Source organism: Schistocerca serialis, chromosome 9 (assembly GCF_023864345.2).
Source record: "Schistocerca serialis cubense isolate TAMUIC-IGC-003099 chromosome 9, iqSchSeri2.2, whole genome shotgun sequence".
Lineage (NCBI taxonomy): Eukaryota > Metazoa > Arthropoda > Insecta > Orthoptera > Acrididae > Schistocerca > Schistocerca serialis.
Genome location: NC_064646.1, coordinates 203,432,840 through 203,460,224, shown reverse-complemented (window position 1 = coordinate 203,460,224; position 27,385 = coordinate 203,432,840). Strand labels below are relative to the sequence as shown.

General features: G+C 41.0%; 1 protein-coding gene across 5 annotated transcripts in view; it reads left to right on the top strand.

Annotated features, from left to right (window-relative positions):
- LOC126419339 (NADH-ubiquinone oxidoreductase 49 kDa subunit-like) overlaps positions 1-27,385 on the top strand; it is a 184,537-nt gene continuing 157,152 nt past the window's right edge. For 2 of the 5 annotated variants that reach the window (XM_050086524.1, XM_050086522.1), the window contains exons 1-2: positions 1-193; positions 327-533. In XM_050086524.1, the coding sequence (XP_049942481.1) occupies positions 433-533 (101 nt within the window). In that variant the 5' untranslated portion in view covers positions 1-193; positions 327-432. The other 3 variants (XM_050086520.1, XM_050086523.1, XM_050086521.1) reach the window with 3 other exon arrangements.

Here is a 27,385-nt window from a genome sequence, read left to right as displayed (position 1 = left end):
CGACATACGCTTTACGCTGAAGTTTTCGTGGTTTTCGATAATTTTGTCCAATGAACGGTAATTCGTATGGATACACGATTTCGCACAGATCCATCTTTATGAGCACAGTAAGACGTACCTTGCGTCATATATAGCTATCAGTTAGAGGCAAAATAAGTCTGCCGAGTCACTGTTGACGCTGTGCATTCCACAGGTATCGTCCGAATAATACCTGATACCGTATCATTCCATTATTAAATGAACCGCGCGTCTCAGGGAAGAAGTAAGGTTCCTTTTAGATACCGGATTCGTAGTTGTAAACGTGATTCTCTGCTGTTTGTTGACAGGGCGTGACTCAATCCGATGTCTGTATAAACATTAGAACTGTTTGACACGGTAGAATCAGAATTTCTTATCAGTCAGTTGTTACCATCGGCCACAGACCGATTTGCAATGGTTGGAATCGTACAAATGATGTTACGGAAAAGTGGCTTGCCAGTAAACGGACCGGTGAAAATGCTCTTACGCGTTCCAGCAACGAACTATTTATACAGGTATGTATAAACAACGAAACAAAGTGAACAGCATGATCAATACCTTTATTATTCGAATACAGCCCGGCATTTTCTGTACACGCTACAGTTTCAGTAACCCAAATAACATGATACCGGTAAGTAAAGAAAAACATGATGGTCTATCGTCTGGAATCTGACAAAGCACTCGCTGTGTTAGATTATCATATGATTACAAATACTAAGGAGGTTATGCTGAACCGGGACTTGAAATTACTTTCGCAAGGAAGTTGTAGTTGATTTTTATTTTGCTTTTCAAACTGTGAGATATATCTGAAGAAGTACGTAAGGAAAGTCACAAAATGATAAAATAAATACATGCAAACGATAAAATGATTACTCGTTGTCGGTAAGTTCGCAAAGTTAGTTTCCATAGGACTGTAAGAACTACAAAGAAGTTGGAAGCTATGAATCGATTCACCAGCGTGGCGGTTTCATCACCATGACTGTGTTCATGTCTCGGCCCGGCATATTAGCTACAAATATTAACTTGCTACAGATGTGTATAGATAATGTTGCAGGGCAACGTAACTTCACAAACCAAAATGATAACTGCAGTGTCATGCTTATAAGGAAAAAAGTGTTCTTAATGTTGTCAAGTAAGAAAAAGAAAAAAAATGTCGATACAGAGGCACAAAACTAATCATAACATTTTACAATTACCGATAACGAAATTTTGTGTGAAAATCAACATTTCATGTGCTTCAGAATTAAAAAAACAAACCGATGAGGGCGAATTATTGCTACGGCTAGTTTGGAGATTAAAGGTGTCTGGCATCAAGGTGAACACAAAAATCCCGTAATGATGCAGTAACAGATTCATCATTTGTCTTATTGTATTCGAATTTGATGTAGAAGAATACATTTATGTACAAAACAACCACCACCGTAATTAAAAAGTAGATTTAGACGGATATCGAATTACACGAGAACGCGAATAGTATGCTAAGCATTATACACGGTGGCCGTGGCATATACCAGGTAAGAAGCACACAATTGTTTGTAAATATTAAGGCCATTGAAAATTTGCCTGCCCTAGTACTTGTTACTGGACAGAGGAAATTGCGTGTATTGTGAAAGTATTAAAATGGGTAATTTCTGCTGTAGTGATAAAAAATGAGAAGTCAAAAAATATATACAGGTGCGCTCTGTTTTACAAAAAAATGAAGTTAAGGTGTCGTGACTGTGGAAGGCATGTCGGATCACATTAACGAGAAGATAATTGCATACGCCCCGACTACGTGGGTGCCCCGGGTCTCGTACAAACTTACATAATCTTGTGGGTGCGCGCACAAAATTTTTAGTTTGATAAAAATGAAGTAAATATTTCTCACTTTCCTTTATCAAAAAGTAATGAACTATTAAAACACTGGGATGGATGTTAAAATTCTGACCTCTAAAACCTATTTGTTCGTTTCAGATGTCTTTGAGCAAAGGCAACCAAGGATCACACTCCCCGAACGTTCCTTGCCTTTCCCTGGACAAGTAAAAGGCACTTCCTAGAATGATAGTTGCACTATACTGAGAATGAAATCCCGTCTTTTCAGCTTGCTTTTATGTTTCCTTACAAGTGACTCGCTACCGTACTGTACGCCCACTCCATTGTCAACAACTGTTTTAAAATGTCTACTGGCCAATGTTATGCAATAATAAAGAATAATCGGAGGTACAAGGAAGTCGACTGTTACAAACTAAGTTAGTAGTCATTTCTTTTTTCTAAAACATAACAGGTGATGTGGTTTAGATGTAACAGAAATTGTTTTCACATAATCCGGATTGTTTGTTGCGGCATTGGCTTCGAAGAACGAGGGAGCTTATATTGTAGACTGAAGAAGGCTCTATTGACGCGTTGCATGGAGCAAAAGGTCTTCGTCAGGCAAAAAATTTCGGAGCTTTCAAACGTTGCGCGACTATTAGACTCTTGTGGAACGCGGATTAATTTGTCATATATTTTGCCGTCGTCATCACAGATGGATATTACTGACACCGGCAACAGTGGAAAGCATGTTCAGCCAAAAAAATAAGGAATCCAAGAATAAAATCTTTAACATGGCTGCGATTCAGCAATTGTAGAAATTTGAAGAGGCTGAACAAACTCAGCCAACCAGTTGTAGTAGACCAAAGGTTTATTTAGCTCTTCACCGTGTTAAAGGCCGTAGTCACTGGCATGGTGAATACTTACGTTACGTGAATATTTCATTCTTTGGGCGTCTGTTTTAATTTTATGTAGACAAAAGCATTTATCAGTGGGCGAATTCAGTTGTGCATTCATTCTGATGTACGCTGAGTGCAATCTGGCTGCTGTCTTAAGCCATGGCATGTGATGGTTCTGGTTTTTATGTCTGTTTTATATATGAGAAGAGCCACTCGGCTTCAGCTAATGTAGTTTACCTCCAAGGCCCAATCCTTTTGATGAAGATATTTTTATAAATATCGAAATCTAGGTCGAGGGCTAAATAAACCTTTGGTTTTCTACTGGTTGGCTGACTTTTTAAACCTTTTCGAATCCGAGAATGTGCCTTCGAAGCTATGGCAGTCTGAAAGCGTGCTTATAGTACCGGTATATTTTACTTTATCACAGCACAGATCTTTATGACACAGGCAGTGTTCATAAAAGATATAAATGAAAGGTAATAATTTTCAAAAATACCAGAACCCTCCAGAAAACATATATTACATTCCGTCATCGATATGCACCCACAGAAATTTTGGAAAGTCGGCGCCCCTGGATTACTGTGACACTCTCCACACACGATGCGACTCGAAAATGAAACCCTCTGACGAGAACGAGTTGGTAACTGGCCGCTTACGAATCACTTACGTCCACTGCACACGGAGCAACACAAATACAACTCGTTACCGACGTCAGTTGATAATAGGTCAGCAGCTAATCACTTCCTGTAATCGTGTATGGTTAAACAGGGCTCTGCAGACGGTGTGCGACTGCTGAATGACACACCAGTCACCTTGCAACGCGTTTGCCATCCAGTTGCCAGCGACTCGATGCCTACGTCACCAAGCGCTCAGAGTTCCTTCGTTTCCTCGATCGCAGCTCTGTATTGGTTTAACCTGAAGATAAACTAGCAAGTTGTGAATTTTGGCTTTGCACGGGAAGTACTAGTTCCCAGGCTACTGCGGGAGGCATTTCACACCGCGCTGTTTCTATTAAAAGGGAAAGGAATTTTATATGACGTGTAATGTACTGTTCATCTGTTGTTTAAAATAAAATTACCGAGACGTCAATGGAAGCAAATGTAAATAACTGTGATGTAACTAGCAGGCTTTGTCGTTATGTAAAATTACACTGTCGCGTGGGAACGAACAGTGAAAAGCCACAAATCTTCGATACGTGTAAATATAATGGTGTTCACATAGAAATGATTTAACCAGCACAGACCACCATCACCACATTTCCGTGTACATAAAACTAAAGATATTTGGATTTTAAAACAAAAGTAACGATGTTTTATAGCTGAAGAAATCAAATAGGCCATATCGCTGTAGCACTGTTCAGTTGTCCTACAAAAAGTATGAATTTCATATATGTCTGTTACAGCTCCTTGTTTGCTGTATTTAGCCTGCCGTTTATATTTCACTGGATGTGCGGATTAATCCAGAGTTTTCTTCGTATTCTAATTAATCTATTATAATAACAGAGAACCACATGTCGAGAGAAACCAAAGATGCTTGGCTGCGACAAACAGTACTACCTCTCCACCTATCTCGCACTGTAGTTTCTCAGTTCTGAGCTAGGGACCGATGACCATAGCAGTCTGGTCCCTTTAACCCCCACAAACCAACCAAAAAAAAGTTCTGAGCTGTTCCGTGTACAGAACTGCATTGCCGACTAGACAGCAAACAGTTGTCGATGTAGGCCTGCCCTTTGCGTTCGTTTTCGGTCCGTCCATGTGCGGATGGCCTTTACTGTTAAGTTGAATGGGCCTTTTGGAGACGGCGCGACTGCAGAGTGACTCACCAGCAAATAGCTTGCAACGCGCTACCAACCAGCTGCCAGCGAGTTGGCGGGGCAATCTTGAGTTAGTGTGCTGTATGTAGAGGAGCACGCTACTCAGACGAAGGGTGTGGCGAATCACCTTTCAGTGGGATGGGCTCAGGCGACTGAATCAGCCCCATCGGAGGCCCCATCCAGCCCCCTATTTATGATGACCCAGCAGACAAAGGATGATGCTTCAGATTTCTTCATGGACACCTGCCCGCTAAATGCGCTGCAAGTGTATGCTATTACGCAATGCTTGTCCGGCGCCAACTACTCGGGATGCGATGCTGATGAGTGCGCATTCCACATTTTCCAGCAGTACTTGATTACTTGATGACTATTGGTGGCGCGGCCGCTCAAGAGGACAGAGTACCGTCAGGAGCCCTGCCAGGCGTGTTGGTACAAGCTGACACCACCCTGCTAGCGGCGGCCCCAAAGGTGCCACTTCTGGACCTTGCCACCCTGGAAGCTACAGGAGTGAATGTCTCCACTGCTGCTGGGCAGTTCACATTCGTGGCTGCCTACAGGCCACCTCGCGGGCATCTTCAGGAGGTGGGCATTGATGTGCTGCTGGCCTTCAGGGGGCTGGGTCTTCATTGCGGGTGACTTCAGTGCGAAGCACCCAGAATGTAACTCCTGCCTCTTGAACATCAGTGGCTGTCAACTTCATCGTGCTGCCCAGAGGAACAGCGCCCTGGTCATGGGTCCACACAACCACACCATTTACCCCACCCGAGGGCAGTTGGACATGCTTGACATTGCCCTTATCAAGGACATCAAGCACCACACGACTGCTGCCGCCCAGTGTGCTCCATCATTGGACCACCTGCCGGTGGTCTTCAGTATTGATGTTGCCGGAGCAGCTCTTACCCCACTGTGGCCAAAAAACATCACTGAGCGGTTCCACGATAATGTCCTGCAATTACTTTCAGACTCCCTGGACCCCACTGACATAGGTGCAGATGCTGTGTTGCTGTTTTTCCCCTACCAGCTGATGCAGTCTCCCCTCTCCCTCCATAGGAGCCCAGGGACTTCTCCAGAAGTCTCCCACCTCTCATCCGAGATCCAATCCAGGAGAAAAACAGAGTCTTCTGGGAGTAGCAGCTCATCCGCCAACCAGCAATGAAGCAACGTCTCAGCCATTTGCAGAGATGAATCAAGGCTGCAGTTGAGGCCAACAGAAGCAGTGTCTGGGCTGACCTGGTTGCATCCCTCAGTTCCAAGGATGACAGCACCTGGGGCATAGTCAAATACTGTCTGCGCAGACAACAGCGTATTCCAGCACTCCATGCCGGCCAGGAAGTGGTCTGCAGCCCTGATGGCAAAGCAGGGGCATTACCGGACCACTTTGAATTGTCATTCATCCTGGTGAAAGATGGCATAGAAGAATACCACCTCTGCTGAGTAGAGAAGCAACTCCCTGTGTTCCTGGAAGCCAGGGACGAGGGGGATGAGATGAACCCCATCTCCAAAGAGGAGGTGTCCGCACATTTGAGGGTGCTCAATACCAAGAAGGCTGGAGGCGCTGATGGCATCACAAATCACATCCTCGCTGGTATCTTCAATCACGTCCTTCATTCCGGGGTCTACCCCACTGAGTGGAAACACACAGAGTTGGTGACCATCCCCAAGGCGAACAAGGATGCCATCCTGCGAACTACTGACCATCAACCCGCTGCCTTTGCTCTTCAAGTTGTTCAAGAGCCTATACACCAGGCGTCTACTCCATCCCAGATGAACAAGTCGGATTTAGGAGTGGCTGTTCCACCGTACACAAACTGATGCAGCTGGTGGAAGAGGCCATGTGCATTCTGGAGACTTGGGAATTCCTCAGGGCAGTATTACTGGATGTCTCCAGGGTCTTAGACTTCATGTGGCACAACGGCCTCGTGTACAAATTCTTTGTGCATGGGGTCTGACATCGCATGGAGTCCTTCTCTGCTCCTACCTGGCTGACAGGATGTTCCACATCTGGCTGGGTGATGGCACTTTGGCCCACCGTCCATTACATGCTGGAGTGCCTCTGCTATACTCCCTCTTCACCACTGATGCGCCGCACATGGCGCCAGTGAAGTTGGCCCTATACACTGACAACACTGCACTATTCGTGCGGAGCATGATGACGGTGGGGATGAGACATCTTCTCCAGCACAACTGTGAGGCCCTCAGTGCGTAGTCAACCAAATGGCACCTTAATCAAAACGCCGCGAAGAGTCAGGCAGTGGTCTTTACACAAAGATTACTCCCTACTGGTCTCCCGCCAGTCACCATCATGGGAAACCCTGTTCCCTGAAGCAAGACTGGCCATTTTCTTGGTGTCACCCTCAACCAGAAACTCACTTGGAAGCCTCACATTCAGGACATCAGGAGCAGAGCAATAGGGCACCTACACATCCTGTATCCCCTGCCCAACCCATCATCAGCTCTGCCTCCCCACCGTGGCCTTACCCTGTATCTGGCACTGGTATGTCCCATGCTGGAATACGCAGCTGTGGTCTGGGACAAGGCATCTCACACACATGAACGCACTGCAGAGGGTGCAGAACTGGGCACTCAGGCTTGCTATGCACCTGCCATGGCTCTACTCCACAGCTCGACTGCATAAGCAGACTGGCATCCTGCTGCTCCGCGACCGATTTCAACAGTCAGTGCATGTCTTCTATGGACAGGTTGAATGGTCCAAAAACTGGCTCATCAGGGACCTGGTCCACCAAATCCATCACAGGCTGACCACTTATTGACCTGACCTTTGTGGGAGTAACACCCTGTAACAGAGTCAGGACGTCCCTTAGGACAATCCACAATGAGAGGCCACCACCCCCATTCCTAAACCCCAGGTACTGCAGGAATAACGTGCACCGCTTATACTGCACCAACACGAGCGAGGGCAGGCTCATTTGGACAAGCAGGAGCAACAACTTGGCATCTGCATTGTCGAGTGGTCTGAGTTTCCTTGTGTTCTTGAATACAGCTCTGGATTGCTTTCATCTGAAAAAATATGAGCATGTTGTGAATGTTGGTTTTGTACGGTGGGAAGCAAGGAAATTATCTCATTTTCTAGAGCTACAAGTTCCCAAGCTTTTGCTGGTGGATTTGATAGAAAGTGTGGTGTGAAAGCAGTTTAGTACGACAGGTATCAAGTGTACTGTGCATCTGCTGTTTACAATAAAATTGGTGGTACACCAATGGGACCAAATGCACAAAAAACATAAATCATAATGAAAGCAAGGCCTACCGTATTCTTTTGTGTGACTATCAGTGCTTGTGCCGTTCAATAAAATTACGTTGTCGTGTGCAAACAAACAGTGAAAATGACAAGAAAACTACAGAAATGCCATAAATCTATTTGTTTAAACAGAGAAGTCCACAAATACAAATGATTTAAGGAGTACAAAATGCCAGAATCACATTTCCGTATCAGTACGTATACCAAAATCTAATGACATCTTGATTTTCAAAACAAAAATAATCGACAACATATTAGAAGTAGAATTTGTTTTGTATTCATTCACACAAACCAGAAGATGCTGGGTGCAACAAATAATACTGTACTTACTCTCCTTCAAACTCGCACACACCAGCTACAGTTTCTCATTCCAGAGTTACTTTATCAGCCAGTTGGAGTTGCATTTTTTTCCAGTCACTCTTTGTGCAGACAGTCTAAATGTTGAACTGTTTAGAATCTTAAAAACGAAAACGTGTATGAAGTGGAGGAAGTAATTAAACGTGTTGGAGAAAACAAGCTACTCATAAATAGAAATAAAGAATTATAAATGGATAGGCAACCAACTCATACAACTGATTTCAGAACTAGTCAAGGAAACTCTTATCCCATAGAAGTTCATTGTTTTCTGACAGTTGTAAATATACAGTTGTGACAGAAACCTTTAAAATTCTACATTTATAGTCTGTGTACCACTATGAAGTATATGGGACAGTGCTTTCCATTGCACCAGTTGTTACTGCTTCTTCCTGTTTCATTCGCGTGTGGAGGGATAAAAGAATGATTGCTTAGAATGCCTCCATGTGTGCTGCAATTAGCCTAGTCTAGACTTCGTGATCTCTACGGAAGTGATATGTAGTGAGTTATAGTGTAATCCTAACTTCCCCGTTTAAAGTTAGTCCTAAATTATTAATTTTTTGTTTTATGAAATGAACCATTTTACGGTTTTGAACATTTGAAGGAAGTTGACAGTCTTTGCAGCACCCTGGAATCTTACCAACATCTGAATGAATGTTTTTGTAGCTAATTTCAGACAGGTGTTCATCATAGATAAGTGCATAATTGGTGAAAAGTCATGAATTATTATTATTATTATTATCATTATCATTATTATTATTATTATTGATGTCATTAATATCTAAAATTAACAGCCAGAAACCCAAGCCACTTCCCTGTGGCACAGATGGAGTTATTTCTACATCTCTCAGTGACTCCTCATACAAGATTACGTGCTGCATCTGCCTTACCAAAAAATCCTCAATTCAGTTACAAATTTCCCTTGGAGTTAGAAAAATTAACAATAATTACAAACCAATTTCACTACTTCAGACTACAATAGTTTCTGAGAATGTGGTCTATAGAAGAATACTGGCACTTTTTTAAGCATAACTGGCTAACTGCACCTCAGTTTGGCTTTCACAAAGGATCCTCAGTAGAGGAAGAGACAGAGCTAAACAACAAAAGCTGTCCTGAAACTTAATGGCAGGTTAAAACTGCGAGCCACACCAGAACTCGAACCTCATACCTCTGCCTTTCATGGTCAAGTGCTCACTGACTGAACTATTCAAACATGATTAATAACCCACCCTCACAGCTTTGCTTCTGCGAATACCTCATCTCCTATCTTCCAAACTTCACACAAGTTCTCTTACATATCTTATGAACTAGCACTCTTGGAAGAAAGGCTAATGAGGAGACATGGCTTACCTACAGTCTAGGGGATTGTTTCCAAAATGAATTCTCACTCTGCATGGAGTGTGTACTTATTTGAAACTTTCTACCAGATTAAAACTATGTGCCAGACCAAAACTTGAACCTGGGACGTTTGCCTTTTGTGGGAAAGTGGTGTAGCAGGTGAGCTATCCAAGCAAAGCCTTCCTTCCAGAGCTTTATTTACAACAGTGCGTCGTCTCCCACCTTCAGAACTTTGCTGAAGTTCTCCTTGCATATCCTGTTGGTGTTTTCTCACTTCTCCAGTACCTTCAACTTTATATTCTACTTGGGATCTCCCAATATTATGACATTATGTGTTTTCTACCTGCATGACTGGGTCTTTAACTTCATAACAGAAACCAGAGACTCACATTAACTAAGTTCATCAGAGGAACAAAACAAAACTCAGAATGTGGAACACAAAATGTGGTGTCCAACAACATTTGTTATTGTTTGTGGTCCCCTTTCTAACCTAGATGGAAAGAGACAGAGCTAAATAACAATAGCTATTCTGAAACTTCCTGGCAGGTTAAAACTGTGTGCTGCACCAGGACTCGAAACTGGTACTTTTGCCTTCCATGAGCAAATGCTATTCAAGTATGTCTCACAACACACCTTCGCAGCTTTACTTCTACCAGTATTCTCTGCGACTATAGGCCTATTCTTTCAGCAGCTGTGAACTGAATAAACTAGATAATGGTGCATCTTGGAGATGCTTTTCAAAGATCTGTGCCTTATTACACTCACTTCCCAGAACATTTAATCCTCCTGGCAAATTTGGGCTCTTATATTTTGGACAATTTTTTGTTGAAACAAATGAAATTTGGGTATCTTGTGCAACTTTATGCGTTCTCTTAAGAATAGTAACGAAACGAATTTTACAAGCCATATTCAGCTAGAAAAGTTTAGACAAAATCGCCCAAAAAAATCGGTGCCTAAAAAAATTTTGAAGTTTGGCTCTCAGGGCCTAAAGATATGACAAACGTGAATTTTGGCATGTAATAACATGACAACACAAGGTTCTCAAATATAAAGTTTCATTTATGTAACACTTTCCAGTACTGAATAAATGAAGTGCAAACTTGAAGATTTTGTAAAAATATAAAAAATCCAGTATTTTTGACCTGATTTTGCAAAAAACTGAGCTCTAAAAATCTTTACAAACTGGGCTCATTAGAAAGACCATAGTTTTAATCACCAAAAGAAGAATATTTGATTATCCAACATGGAATAGCAATGCTAAATAATCTGAATCAAAGTTGAACTCAAAAAATTGAAGCAAAAAAAAAAAAAAAGAAAATAAATAAATAAAAAAAAAATGTTAGTGTCAGATTCTTATATCTCACAGAGGAAACGCATGCTGAACATGAAACTTAAAGTAAAATGCTGAAAAGGCATGATTTTGGTCAATTTTCTGCCTCAGGGGAAGAGCATCAATGCACAACAATACTGTGAGACACAAAAGGAGAGTTCAGAACAAAAGGAGGAGAATACTGATGAGAGGAATGTTTGGGGAAAGGGGCTGGCAGGGCAGTTCCTCGAGGAGGACATAAGGAAGCTAGTGCCGTGGCTCACCACATGCACTGAACAGGACTGCAGTTGCGTGGAAAAATAGTCAACAAGTGTATCAATAATAGTCTGTAATTTTTTTAAAATACCATTTTTTTTTAAATCTGAAAATCTAATACACTTACTTTCAAAACATGCCTCATAAATTCCTATTAGCTGGTTTCTGTTCTTAAAATATATAGCTGTATCTCAATGCATTTCTATGTGGAGGACATTTGAATTGGATCCTCAGCCTTATAACTCAGTGGAAACTGCTATGAAATGACCTTGAAGGAGTTACTTATACCACCAATAAATGTTTTATAACATTAATAAGAAGAGTTCCAAGACAAGTGGAAAATAAGAGAAAAGACAGAGGGCATAAATGAACAGTGGAACCAGTTCAGAGACACCCTGAAAGCAACCAGTAAAGATGTTACTGGTCTGGCGAAGTGCAGGTGGAGAAGGAAACCGTGGGTTACCAATGACACAATCTTGAAGATGGCAGAATAGAAAATGGAAAAGCGCACAAACTGATGGAGGAAAAAGGCAATACAGAAGACTGAACAATGAGCTGAGAAGAGTAACTGACCAGTCCAGGGAAAAATGGATGAGAGAAATCTGCTCAGAAATTGAGACACTAGAGAAAAGAGGGAAATTATGAAAAGATGTATCGAGTAGCCAAGGAAATGGTATTTCAGGGAAGGAAGAACAAAACAAATATGGAGATAGAAGGGAAAGATGGAACTCTTTTAAGTGATCCACATGCTGTTCAGAATAGATGGAAAGAATATGTTGAAACTCTCTATGAAGCAGATCAAAGACCTTCCAAACTGCAGATTGGGAAGAAGAATCAGTAAATGAAGATGAAAAAGGAGATTTTATCCTAGCTTCAGAGGTAAATAAGGCATTGGGAGAACTTAAAAACAACAAAGTGTGTGGTGTAGATGACATTCCAGCAGAAATCTTAAAGAGTTTAAAAGAAACAGGCGAATATGAGTTGACCTCCCTTTGCAACTACATCTATGACAAAGGGGAATGGCTAGAAAACTTTCACATAAGTATAATAGTCCCAATCCCAAAGACTAATAATCCTAAAAAGTGTGAAGACCACAGGACAATCATCCTAATATTGCAGGCAGCTAAAGTAATTCTTAGAATTCTGAATAGGAGGCTATATGGTATGCTGGAAGAAGCACTTGGTGAAGAACAATATGGTTTCATAAGGAGAAAGGGAACACGAGATGCCATTGGACTTTTAAGAATCATCAGCGAAAGATACATAGAGAAGGACAGAGAAGTGTATGCTGTCTTCATAGACCTTGAAAAGGCCTTTGATACAGTGCAGTGGGATAAGCTGTTAGTTACCTTGAAAGACAAGCGAGTAAAGTGGAAGGAGAGAAGATTGATCACAAATCTGTACATTAATCAGAAAGCTCAGGTATGAATAGGTAATAGGATTCAGAAGACAGTAAGCTTGGGGGATGTGTTAGACAAGGCTGTTGTCTCTCGCTGATCCTACCTAACATATATCTGGAGGAAGTACTGGAAAGCTGTTTGGATGGCACAAGAGGCATCATGATAGGTGGTTGGAAAATTGAATGTATAAGATTTGCAGATGACATGGCGATCCTTGTAGATAATCAAGAGACACTGACTCAAATGCTAAATGACCTGAATGAAGCCTGTGCATCACATGGTATGAAAATTAATAAAAAGAAAATCAAAAGCATGGTCATAGGGCTAAAGAAAAGAAAAGTGAAAATTAAGTTGGGGTCAGACATCATTGGGAAGCTGGATTAAAGAAGACATGGATTGTCAACAAGATATCAAAGTGAGAATGGATCTGGCGAAAGAGGCATTTCAGAAGTAGGAAAGACTCCTAACTAATTATTTAAACAATGAATTAAGGAATCAACTGGTTAAGTGCTCAATATGGAGTGTGGACTTGTATGGAGCAGAAATGTGGACTTTGAGAAAGCAGGATGATAAGAGAATTGAAGCTTGTGAAATATGGATATGGCATAGAATGGAGAAGATCAGCTGGAATAATAAAGTCAGGAATGAAGAAGTACTGAGGAGAGTTGGAGAAGAATGAAGGATCCTGCTGATGGTGAAGAATAGGAAACTAAACTGGATAGGCCACAATCTAAGAAGAGATTGCCTTCTAATAGAGGCAATTGAAGGTTTCATTCTGGGAAAGAGAGTGAAGGGCAGAAGAAGGTTCCAGATAGTGGATGATGTCAGCAGGCCACAAGGAGGGCACCAAAGAATGAAGAGGACCACAGAAGAGAGAGAAGCATGGAGGGCTATGCAGTCAAAACCTGGTGCAAGGCAGACAACTCAATGATGATGAACATTAAAAATTCCTTTTTTTATAGTATGAAGGAATTCCTTACAAAGGAATACAACACTTTCATTTGTACCAATACTATTTGTAAGCACCAGTAATCAAGATGAATAGTGTTGTCTTATTATTTGTAATTGTTCCCATGACATTACGACTGGAAGTATAAAATATCGGTTGCCTGTCCAAAACAAATCCTTTATTTGTATGTCGAGAATAATTGAAATTTTGTGTTTATGATATTCTGCATTACGGTGTCATTGTGATCTAGCACAGACCATGGCATTGAGCTTCACCCCTGACCCCCTCTGCCAACCGGCCCCTCCCCTTGCCCCCAAACACGCACATAATACAGTGTTGGTAATGAAAATATGTTTGTGAAAGTGGTTTGTGATGAAGTTCACAGAAAAATTAAAAATTGTGTCTGTATGGTGAGTCTCCATCCCCCCCGCCCACATACCTCCCCATCCCAAAAAAAATTACATATAATTTGCTGTATGATGAATATCAGTGTGGTCATGTAGAAATTAAGGTAGAAATTGTTGCTGAACACCATCTGTTTAATACAGCTGAGGAAGCAGCAGCATTTTTCATATTAGGAGCTTCAGTAAACACAAATAGCTTATAATTATACTAGGAAAGTTCTGATAGAATGTAAATTCTTAAGAGTAAAGGAGACCACTCATCAAAAAGCAGAAGCATTGAGCTGTTGATAGTACAGGAAAAAAAGAAAGAAAACTTGCTAACTTTCTGAGTATATCCTTTCTTGAGCTAGAGTACAAATACACACATCACACACACACACACACATACACATGTATGCAAATACACATCTATGACCTTTCATGGCACTGGATGGATGCACAATGCCAGTGCTGCATTTGGCAGATGGAAGAGATAGTAGTGCATGTGCGAAGCTAGAAAGCGCTGGCCGACGAATCAATGCTTCTGCTCCCAGATGAGGGTTCTCCTTTATTCCTCAAGTGTCTACAGATAGCTTGTAGCAAGTTGTTAGAACATACAGCTGTTTTTGATGAGATGGATAAATAATAATTATATCATTCATAATAGTTGTATTCACACATCAGCGTTACATCATATATGCAGTGTGACGAAGAAGCAACTAACACAAAGATAGTCCAGTGTCTCATAGACAGTTACAGCAAAGATGAAAGAAGGAGTCAGACTACCAACATACAACACTACCACTTAATGTGGGGACAATTTTACTTATGAATAAAATACATATGATGCTCCATAGCAAGCGCTTTAGTTAACACACCAGCAGGCATTTCCATTGACTGCAAGTCTTCCTTATTTTCACACATTGTCTAATAATATGTACTTTGGAATGAACATTGTTTCAATCTAGAATGCAGCGCTGGATTTTGTGATAGTCCAACAGAACCCTCGATGTCATAAAAATGGTTAAAGGAATTCGATGTTCATTGTTTAACTATTCTTAGAAAAACACTTTACTAATACAATTATTAACTTAAGATCAAGAATTTCAGCTAAAGTAATGAGAGATCAAAGAGTATTACGTCTTACAACTGTATACCAAATTTTTGGGTAAATCCTTTAGCAACAAATCTATCACAGTAGTTTTCTGCTTTCCCTTTCAATTTAAATATCCATTTGTTTCCACAGATACTTTCATTCCTCGGTAGATCCATAAGTTCCCAAAACCATTGCTCTGGAAATGATTTATTTCCTCTTTCATGGCTTTTATCCAGTCTGCTCTGTCACTTCTTGACAGAGCATTCTCCAGATGCACAGGATCTTCTCCTAAACTGGAAAAATCACTTGCCAAATAAATACATGACATAATTTAGATACTCCTTAGCTTTGGGTAAATGAGGTGACTTGACTGACTGGTCATCTTCTGGAGCATCAAGGTCCGTCAGCAGTATCTCAGTCTGCTCTATGTCTATAACTGACTGAGCATCTGGTATGTAGTGTCTACACTGTCACTCCAAGTACTACTGACTCATTAGTTTATCTGTCTCACATCATTCAGTACACTGGTCACTTAGGCAGAGCACACATTAATCTCTATTTACAGCTGGTGCCCTGGTACAATCTATCTTTCATTAATCCATTCTCTATTTTCATCAGGTATGTGGACAAGTGGTTCAAAGAAGATACTACACCCTTCCATGGCTTCTGAGGAGTCTACATCTACATTTACATAGATATTCTGCAGAGGGTACCCTATACCACTACTAATCATTTCCTTTTTTGTTCCACTTGAAAATAGTGTGAGAAAAATGGCCATCTATATGCCTCTGTATGAGCCCTAATTTCTCGTATCTTATCTTTGTGGTCCTTATGCACAATGTATGTTGGTAGCAGTAGAATTATTTAGCATTCATCTTCAAATGCCAGTTCTCTAAATTGTCTCAACAGTGTTCCTCGAAAAGAACATTGCCTTCCCTCCAGAGATTTCCATCTGAGTTCCCAAAGTATCTCCATAATGCTAATGTGTTGTTCGAACCTAGCAGTAACAAATCTAGGAGCCCACCTCTGAATTGCTTTGATGCCTTCCTTAAATCTGACCTGGTATGGATTCCAAACACTTGAGCAACACTCAAGAATAGGTCGCACCGGTGTCCTATATGCGGTCTCCTTTAAAAGTGAACCACTCTTTCCTAATATCCTCCAAATAAACCAAAGCCAACCATTCATCTTCCCTAACATAATTCTCACAAATGCTCGTTCCATTTCATAACACTTTGTAACACACACCCAGATATTTAAACAACTTGACTGTTTCCAGCAGGACACCAGTAATGCTGTATCTAAACATTATAAGTTAGTTTTTTCTACTCATTAGCATTACCTTACATTTTTCCACGTTTAGAGCTAGCTGCAATTCATCACTTCTTCTTCTTCTTCTCATGGCATTACAACCCCATGTGGCTTTTAGTCTCATCAATAAGTATCCTCCTTTCTGCCCTCTCCAGCATCATTCTCCCCCACCCTCGTACTCTGAGAAATTTTATATCTTCTTCCACGTCATCTATCCACTGTTTTCATGGCCTTCCTCTGTCTTCTTCTGGATGGCCTCCATTCAAAAATCTTTTTAGTTGTTCTTCCAGTATCCATCCTGAGGAAAAGTCCAAAATCTGGCTATTCTTCTAAATTTTATAATTCTTATGATGTCAGCTCCTTGTATGCAGTGATCCAGCTCAGTATACATCCTAGATCTCTAGAAACCATTATTATCTTGAACTTCCCTATGGATCTTGTGCAGCACTGCACATTCAAATATTGTAGGCTGCTGCTCATCAGCACTCATTAGCATCCATGTTTCATACCCATAGGTTACAACTGGCCTGATCATGACTTTACGTAGTTGCAGCTTCAGCTGTCTGTGTAATAATCTAGAAGCCAGCAATTTCTTAAACGTTAGAAGCCAGCAATTTCTTAAACGTGTGGAAGCATCTATTACCACTTAGGCTACACAGTTTTATTTCAGTTGACATGGAATTTGTGCTGTTAATATTATTATATTAGAGCCCAAATAGACAAAATTCTGCACATGTTCAAAATTGTAACCATTTGCTGATAGTCTATCCAAGTTATTATTTTCTTTCCTGGTGAAATTCATGTACTTAGTCTTTGTTTCATTTATGGAAAGGCCTCTAGGTTCTGAGGCTTCTTTCAGTTTGCGTATTGTCCTCTCTAGTGATACCCTTCTTCTACTAATAATTGGTACATCATCAGCACATGCGCTGTTAATGTATATAGGCAGGGAAGAGGGGAGAAGGTTGTTACATATGCCTCGTGATGACAGTGTGCAGGAGGTCGAGCGGTTGGGATTTGAGAGTGGGAATCCAGGGCTACCATTAAATGACAAAACAGGAAATTAGGCACAATAAAGAGGATATATTTCAAAGTATGGTGTACATGGGATGTGCCTATGGGTCAGAAGCTACCAAGTTTAGGCCAGTCTAGGAGGTCGAATGATTAATTGAAATGGGCAAAGGAAGGGGAAGTGGTTCATATTAACTTACGTTGGTGGTCAGGTATGAAAAGCAGAGCCAGAGGCTCTGTCTTCCAAAAAGACGTCTGTTCTGCTCAAGGTCTGGATTACAAGAGAGTGAGGCAACTTTGTTCCGCTCCGCAGAACACTCCAGCATCCACACATGTGACCGTATCCCATGCATGCTATTGGCTAAAACCAATGGTGTGAATTCGCTAGCAATTTCAGCAGAGGTCTCAGGGCGTCTCTTGTCAGCAGCTTTAACTGGACAGAACTGCCTCAGTTTTTAAAGACAGGCAACTTGTGTCACGTAGATACAATGTAAGTTACTCTGAGAGAAAACTTGTAAAGAGTTCACTGGGCCTTTGAAATAAATTTTTTAAACCAATTCCCTAAAATATTCCTCGACTGGCTGCCACCCTGTACAGCGCATATCTGAGTCAACTTTGTGCCTATTTAACCAGATATCTGAAGCTTCCACATGGCCGCTTCAAGAGTCTGATTGAAAAGCATTGTAGAGAGTGCATCCCATTATCTGACTCCTACTAATGCTAAACCAGTTGTTCAGTTCTGCATCCACTTGCACTGCAGCCGTGGAACCAGCCAATAATGCTTGCTTAAGTGAGACATACTTCAATGGTACACCAAGCAGCAGCAAATAATGTAGCATCTGTGCTTTAAAGAGACTATCAAAGGCCTGCTTGAAGTCGATGGAGAGGTTATGAAGCTCAATGTTATATTCATATGCCTTTTCATGTATTTGCCTCAACACAAATATCTGGTCTGTTGTTGACCTATTAGGCTGAAATTTACACTGATACTCCCCCAGAATGTCTTCTGCATATGGTGCTAACCTGTTGTAAGCAATACGAGAGAAGATCTTATAGGTTACATTCAGCAGGGTAATGCCTTGGTAATTTGAACAAAAGGTCTTGTCTCCTTTCTTGTGTATTGGTTGAATTGCACCTAAGGTGCGTTCTCCTGGGATTCTTTTCTGATTCCATATCAACTTAATAAGTTTGTGGATCTGCTTATGAAGATCAGTTCCCCTATTTTTGGCAGTTCTGCAGTTACTTCATCAGTTCCTGGTGCTGTGTAATTTTTAGACAAAACACTGCCTTTTGTACTTCCTCTAATGTTGCTTCCTCTATTTCTGGATCTGCAGTATAATAGAGTGGCTGCTCATTCCTGATAGGATTGCCCTCCAAAATTCCCTTGAAGTATTCTTTCCATATATCCAGAACATCTTGTTTATCTGTCAGCAACTTTCCCTCTTTGTCCTTACAAACTGTTCTTCTTGGTCTATATTCTTGAGTTCCTTTTTAAATTTTCTAACTATGGTAACTCCAGGATGGAATGTAACAATATTAGATAAGCGAATTTGCTACTCACCATATAGTGGAGATGCTGAGTCACCATAGGCACAACAAAAAGATTCACACAGTTATAGCTTTCGGCCATTAAGACCTTTGTCAGCAATAGATACATACACACATGCACACACACACTCACGCAAATGCAAATTGCACACATGTGTGCAGTCTCAGGCAACTGAAACCACACTGTAAGCAGCAGCACCAGTGCATGATGGGAGTGGCAAATGGGTGGGGGTAAGGAGGAGGCTGGGGTGGGGAGGGGGAGGGATAGTATGGTGGGGGTGGCAGACAGTGAAGTGCTGCAGTTTAGACAGAGGGCAGGAGAGAAAGTGGGGGGAGGGGGGGTCGGGGTGGAGTAGCGGAAAGGACAGAAATAAAAAGAAATTAAAAGATTGGGTGTGGTGGTGAAATGATGGCTGTGTAGTGTGAGAATGGGAACAGGAAGGAGGCTGGGTTGGTGAGGACAGTGACTAACGAAGGTTGAGGCCAGGAGGGTTACGAGAACAAAGGATGTATTGCAGTGAGTGTGTGTGTGCATGTGTGTATGTGTGTCTATCGTTGACTAAGGCCTTAATGGCTGAAAGCTATAATTGTGTGAATCTTTTTGTTGTGCCTATCGTGACTCAGCATCTCCACTATATGGTGAGTACCAACTTTCCTTCTCTAATATTTTTATGTTCTTTAATTTTCTTGTAGAATTTTTTTGCTTTCATTCCTTTGGTAGTGCTCTTCCATCTCCTGTATCTTTCTCTTCACGGCTTCCCTTTTTTTCCTCCTACATACTGTTACTGCCTCTACTCTCTTTTCGTATATAATGCCTGATTTGATCTAGTATTTCGCTTCAAGCATTCCAGCCTTGCTTCCTTTTTCTGTTCCACTGCCTGTCTGCAATCATCATCATATTAGTCTTCATTCCTAAGCCTCCTTGTTTCCCCCAGTATTTCATGTGATGTTGTCCTAATTTCCTAATGGCATCTTTAATAGAGTTCCATTTTTTGTCTATATCATCTCCACCATCTTTTGTTTGTATCTTCTGTCTGAATATCTTTTGGCACTCCTTGAACAGTACACCTATCTTTCGGTTATTCTATATTCCATTTCTTTACTATGGTACTACTTCCTTTGGCAGTTCTGTCTCATTTTGGTTCCTAGTAGGTAATGGTTGCAATCAGAATTAGCTCCTTGGAAAGTGAACACATTTTCCATATTGGATGCCCACCTCTTTGATGTTAATATGTGGACTATTTGGTTTGCTTCTTTGTTCCTGATATTTTCCATGTCCCTATGTACATATTTTTCCTTGGGAAACAGGTAGTTACTGCCTTCAAGTTGTTTGCAGAAGCAAACTGGGCAATGCTCATACCATTGTTATTAGTTTCATCATGCAGACTTTACTTACCAAACACACTTCTGAACGCCTCTTCTTTTCCCAGTTTTGTATTATAATCGCCAAGAACTATTTTGGAATCATATCTGGGTATTCTGTCACTAACCTCCTATAATTGGTCATAGAAGATGTCCATGGTATCTTCATCTGAATCTTCTGTTGGTGCATATACAGTCACAAAGGTCACATTGTGGAATTCGTATTTCATATGGAGAGTAAATACTCTTCGTTATGTGGGCTGAAAGTAATAATAGATCTACGCATATCCTCATAGACTATAAACCCAACTCCTTACTCCCCTCATCTTTCATCTTTTCCTGAGTAGTACAGAGAGAATTTCTGCTTATAAATCTCTCCTCTTCCCTTCCATCTGATTTCCTTCAGTGTAATGACTCCCATTCCATACCTTAGCACCTCTTCTGCAGCACTATTCATCGCTCCTGTTTGCAACACCATATGCACGTTCCATGTTCCAAATTTAAGCACCAATAAAAACATATTCCTGTCTCCTAGCACAGTTTTCTTTGTAGGGGTGGCCCGGCATCCCTTGTTGAATTATTTACAATATTAGCTTTTTTACAAGGCAGGGGTTTCAACCTTGCACTCAACACTGAACGTGAAGGACTGGGCTTTCATTTCAGGGTTAGCTTCCATAGAGGGGTTGAAGACCTAGCCTATAGAGTCCCCCTACCCTATGGTGTGGGACACACTTCGTCTGGCTCCTCAGTCGAGATCACTCCAGCTTCGGTGACCCTGCCAGTAGCTACATTACCGCCAGCCCATCTCTTGACTTCATCAAAGCATGCAAACCCTCCCGCCTGGCACTGAAGGTGCCCATGACAAGGGGGTGTCTGCTATGAGGGCGCCACCCTTGTCTCTGATGAAAACTCACCATCGAGGACAACTTACTGGTTTCTATTACTTAAGAAGCATGCAATGGGGCACTGTGTCAAAGGCTTTCCAGAAATCTAGAAATATGGAATCTGGTTGTAGCCCTTCATCCATAGTTTGAAATATATTGTGTGAGAAAAGGGCTAACTGAGTTTTGCATGAGTGATGCTTTCTAAAATCATGCTAATTCATGGACATAAGCTTCTCAGTCTCAACAAAGTTTAATATATTCAAACTGAGAATATGTTCAAGGATTCTGCAGCAAACCAAAGTTGGGATATTGGTCTGCAAGTTTGCGGGTCTGTTCTTTCACCCTTCTTATATACTGGAGTCGCTTGCATTTTTTTCCAGTCACTTGGGACTTTGTGCTGGGTGAGAGATTCATGATAAATGCAGGCTTGGTAAGGGGCCAATGCCATAAAATACTCTGTGTAAAACCCAATTTGGATTCCTTTCAGACGTGGTGAATTATTTGCTATCAAATCTTTAAATTGCTTTTTTTATGCCATGGGTGCTTATTACTATGTCATCCATATGAGGATCTGCCCGATGGTCAAATGATGGTGTTTTTTTGCATGTTTCTCCTGTGTGAATGATTTCTTGAACATGAAATTTAAGACTTCAGCTTTTGTTTTGCCATCTTTAATTGCTATACCAGACTAGTCAACAAGGGACTGAATGGAAGCCTTAGACCCACATAACAATTTTACATATGACCAAAATTTTCTCGGGTTCTCTGCCAGATCCTTTGCTCAGGTGTGATGGTGGTAGTTGTTGTACACTTCATGCATAGATCTTTTCATGGATGCACAAGTCTCTACCGACTTTCACTTGTCATCATTTGTGTGATCTCTTTTGAACCAAGAGTGCAACAGTGTCTCCTTCCTCAGGATCTTCTGAATTTTGTTAGTAAACCATGATGGATCTTTTCCATCCTTTATCCGCTTACTATCCACATAACTCTCTGGACCATGATTTACAATGTGCTTAAAATTTGCCCATAATTCCTCTGCATCCATCTTATTAGAACTAAGTAATGTCAATTCACTGCCTAAGTGAGATACTAATAATTGCTTATCTGATCTTTTTAGCAGATTTATTAACTTTCATAATCATATTTGCTATAATGACATCATGATTGCTAATACCCGGTTCTATGCTGATATTGTCAATAAGGTCCAGCCTATTTGTAACTACAAGGTCTAAGATATTTCCATTGTGTGTTGGCTGCTGAGCTAGCTGCTCAAGACAATTTTCAAAAGTATTTTGCATTACTGTCTGTTTTTACTCCCCACAATGAATCCATAGACATCCCAGTCTATACTTGGTAGGTTAAAGTTGCCTCCAACTAATACTGCATTATCATGATATTTACACACTACTGACTGTAAACTTTCTTTGAATGACTCTAGAACTGTCACAGCAGAATTGGGTGGCTGGTAAAAACATCCAACAATTAAAACTTCCTGGCAGATTAAAACTGTGTGCCGGACCGAGACTCGAACTCAGGACCTTTGCCTTTCCCGGGCAAGTGCTCTACCAACTGAGCTACCCAAGCACGACTCACGCCCCATCCTCACAGCTTTACTTCCGCCAGTACCTCGTCTCTTACCCTCCAAACTTTACAGAAGCTCTCCTGTGAACCGTGCAGGACTAGCACTCCTGAAAGAAAGGATATTGCGGAGACATGGCTTAGCCACAGCCTAGGGGATGTTTCCAGAATGAGATTTTCACTCTGCAGTGGAGTGTGCGCTGATATGAAACTTCCAGGCAGATTAAAACTGTGTGCCGGACCGAGACTCGAACTCGGGACCTTTGCCTTTCGCGGGCAAGTGCTCTACCAACTGAGCTACCCAAGCACGACTCACGTCCCATCCTCACAGCTTTACTTCCACCAGTACCTCGTCTCCTACCTTCCAAACTTTACAGAACTCCTGCGAACCATGCAGGACTAGCACTCCTGAAAGAAAGGATATTGCGGAGACATGGCTTAGCCACAGCCTAGGGGATCCAAAAATTAACTTGGTTTCACCTATACTGGTTATACATGACCAGGTAACTTCATTGTCACACTCAACTTCAACCTCAGTAGAGACAATATTTGTGTCAACTGCAATGAACAGTCCCCCTCCTGTGGCCTCTAATCAGTCTTTCCTATATATGTTCCCTGACTCACTAAATATCTTAGAGCTGTCCACACCGGGGTTTCAACCAGCTCTCGGTTCCAAGAATAATTTGAACACGAGAACTTCCCTGGAGAGCAATAAATTCAGGAACTTTATTATGAATACTTCATCAGTTTACTGATAAAATTTTGACAGTCGAAGTGTCTTTATTCTGAACCCCATCTGACTACCCGTGCTGCTTACTGAGTAACGAGTGTTGCTCACATCACCTCAAACTACCGTCTAGCCTTAAAAAGCCTTATGTGCACTCCACAGGTACTCTGCTACCCATGTAGCTGCTTCCCTTGTGCAGTGCACCCTTGATCTATGAAGAGGAGTTCTACAAATCCCCACATGATAATGCAGGTCTGGAAATCTGCGTCATGACCGTCACAGAGTAAATGAAAGCCTTTGGTTGAGACTCTCCACTCAGCTCCAAAGCAAAGGGCCCTGATCAACTCTGGGAACAGTGCTACAAATTGTGAGCTCTGCTTGCAACCTACATGTGAGGCCAGCAGTCTTCACCACCTCCGCCAGCCGCCTTTGTGAACTGAGTCTTACCATTAAGTGCTCTATGAGGAACACGGTTCTCTATGTACACACCTGCACTGCATGCTTCTGCCTAATAGAGTGTCGCACAACTTAGGGAAGGGAGGGCTATGTTCTTCCCAGTGAGCTCCACCAAAGTAGTTGGGTATGGGTGAGGTAATCCCAGGTTTTCTGAACTGGGAACTGGCAATTGCCACCAGATCTCTTCTATCGTAAACTGTGGGCATACTTCAGGGACCATCTCTAGGCACAGCAGTGAAATGTCATGTATTTCAGATAATGAGGGTGTTGATTTCACCACTCAACTTTAAGAAAGCATTGGCTTCACCACCTGGGCCTTAAGAAAGGTGCACACTTCTATAAAGATGTGCTACATGCTGATGAAGTGAATAGCTGTTGAGGTAAAACAGTTTCTAGTGGGCAACCTTTGGGGCAGCTGCCCCTCATTCCTCCCCCCCCCCCATCCCTCCCATCCCCTCCCCCCCATCCCCTGCCACCCCCCCCCCCCCCTCCAGTTGAATAAGGCTTGTTCAGGCATACGGGACTCAAATTTGGGCCAAAATTTGTTTTCTTAGCAGCTTGTGGAATGCCTTTAGAGTCACCTCAGTTTACATCTGCTCCTGACTGGAAGGAACCATCAGGTAGTACCTACACCTACCCTACAAAGAGTGCTTGATTGGTCAGTCAATTTGAGAAGGAGTCTTGGATATATCGTAACAGGGCACTAGTCTGCTGTAACACTTTCATTGTAATCAAGGGTGAAGAGGGAACCTTTGAGGAGGTCTGCAATTTAAAGATTCACAAGGCATTGGAGGGTATTGATGGGTCCTTGAAAAGTGTTAAACAAGTTCATAATGGAAAACATCGAGTTGAAACTGCCATACCAAACCACCTGTTGTGACTGTGTTGCATAACAGCTTAATTTTTCCTTCTCTCTCTCTTTCTTTTGTGTCATCAGTCTTCTGACTGGTCTGATGCGGCCCACTACAAATTCATTTCCTGTGCCAACATCTTTGTCTCAGAGTAGCACTTGCAACCTGCATTCTCAGTTATTTACTGGGTGTATTCAATTTCTGTCCCCCTCTACAGTTTTTGCTCTCCACAGCTCTTTCTAGTACCATGGAAGTTATTCACTGATGTCTTAACAGATGTCCTACCATCCTGTCCTTCTTCTGGTCAATGTTTTGCACATATTCCTTTCCTCACTGACTCTGCGGAGAACCTCCTCGTTTCTTACCTTATCAGTCCACCTAATTTTCAACATTCTTCTGTAGCACCACGTCTCAAATGCTTTGATCTTGTTCTGTTCCAGTTTTCTCACAGTGCATGTTTCACCAACGTACCATTTTGTGTTCCAAACACATTTTCTCATAAATTTCTTCCTCAAATTAGGTCTATGCCTGATGCTAGTAGGCTTCTCTTGGCCAGGAATACCCATTTTGCCAGTGCTGGTACATTTTTTATGTACTCCTTGCTCCATCTGTCATAGGTTATTTTGTTGCCTAGTTAAGAAATTCCTTAACTATTTTGACTTCGTGATCTTCAATTGTAATGTTGCTGCTTCTCATTACTTTCTTTGATTTACTCTCAATCCATATTCTGTACTCATTAGACTGTTCATTCCATTCAGCAGATCCTGTAATTCTTCTTCACTTTCACTGAGGATAGCAATGTCATCAGTGAATCTTATCATTGGTAATCTTTTGCCTTGAATTTCAGTTCCACTCTTGAACCTTTCGTTTATTTCCATCATTCCTTCTTCAATGTATAGATTAAACAGAAGTGGTGAAAGACTACATTCCTACCTTACACCCTTTTTAATGTGAGCACTTAGTTCTTGATCTTCCACTCTTATTGTTCCCTTAAGGCTCTTGTACATATTGTATATAATCACTCTCTCCCTAGAGCTTACCTCTGTTTTTCTCAAAGTTTCAAACATCTTGTTTCATTTGACATTCTTCAACGCGTTTTCCAGGTCAAATAATCTTGTGAATGTCTCTTGATTTTTTTGTAGTCTTGCTCCCATTATCAAGTGCAATATCAGAACTATCTGGTGCTCTTACCTTTCCTAAAGCCAAACTGATCATCATCCAATGCATCCTCTAATTTTCTTTTCCATTCTTCTGTATATTAATGTCAGCAACTTGTATGCATGAGCTGTTAACCTGATTGCATGATAATTCTCACACTTGTCAGCTCTTGCGATCTTTGGAACTGTGTGGATGATGTTTTTTTCCAAAATTCAGGTGATATATTGTGGCAGTTCTACCTACTTTTATTTCTTCATTTGTTGTCCTCAGTGTTGATGTACTGCGTTGCTACACTGGCTGAAAAAATGGGTTGTGGACTCTGACACTGACTACTGCAAATTATGTAGCTGACAGGTACATAGTTGTGTTTCACAGTACTTTAATTTCACTGTTCACAACCCCCCCTATAATACACAGTTATATGGCCAGTGCACTATTATTTAACCTTCTATAAGCCTCATTAGTAGTTTGCAGGCGAAACCCCACATACTACTACAATAGTTTACTGTTGAACATCTACAAGCAGTAAAACCTAACCACAGAGTCCACAGTTCTTGAAGAATAATCAGGTACATATGGAGCAGTCACTGTCATTGGTTTTCACACAAAGCCTCATTGTTTAACAATTATTTCTCAGTTAAATTGAAGCATTGTTGTTGTTCTAACCAGCACAGGTTACTCATCTGAAACTCGGCCATGGGCTGACTGTCTCGTGACCAAAAATCAGGCCCTTGTATATTATCACAATAATAAGTACTGAAACTACACATTGTTTGAAGTTAAAATTACAGAAATTACAATTAAAACTTAACTCATTAAATTAACTGAATACATCAAAAAATTGGTTCTTTTTAACAGTTTCTTGTACTATAAGACTTTTGCTGAATTATTTGTTTAAATCATGTAATTAACAAATATAGTTAAGAAAACAACACTGTTAATTACTTTAGAATTAATTCAGGGCTGGTTTTGCTAACATGTTTTCGAATACAGTAAATGGATACTTTAAGATTACTAGTATTTCGTCTTTCAAATGTTCACAATTATTACAGAATTTATATTTGTTTATACATCAACAATAGAATTTAAGTTGCAAAACAATAACTGATTTTACCCCATAACAAACGATACTAACTAGGAATAGTCAAAATAAATTAGAAAATCAATTACATACATAAAACTAAGCACAAAATTAGATCTGGTGTTATATTATCTGTAACTGAGGGCCAATCTTTCTCTTTTATGAAATTGCAGATTATATTCACTTATGTTAATGATAATTAGTTAAAAGTAACAAAACAAATTTAAGGAGGCAGATGGCAAAGCAAAAGGGGAATTAAAATTATCCCAGCTTGCTTTGTCACAATATCAGAAGATTCATATGTTCTACACACTAACGTGAGTAGTCGTATTGTTGCTACTTCCCTCAATGATTTTAGAAATTCTGATGGAATGTTATCTATCCCTTTTGCTTTATTTGATCTTAAATCTTTAAAGCTGTTTTAAATTCTGATTCTAATACTGGATCCCCTATCTCTTCTATACTGAGTCATGTCTCTTCTTCTGTCACATTCTCAGATGAGTCGTACACCTCATAGAGGCCTTCAGTGTACTCTTTCC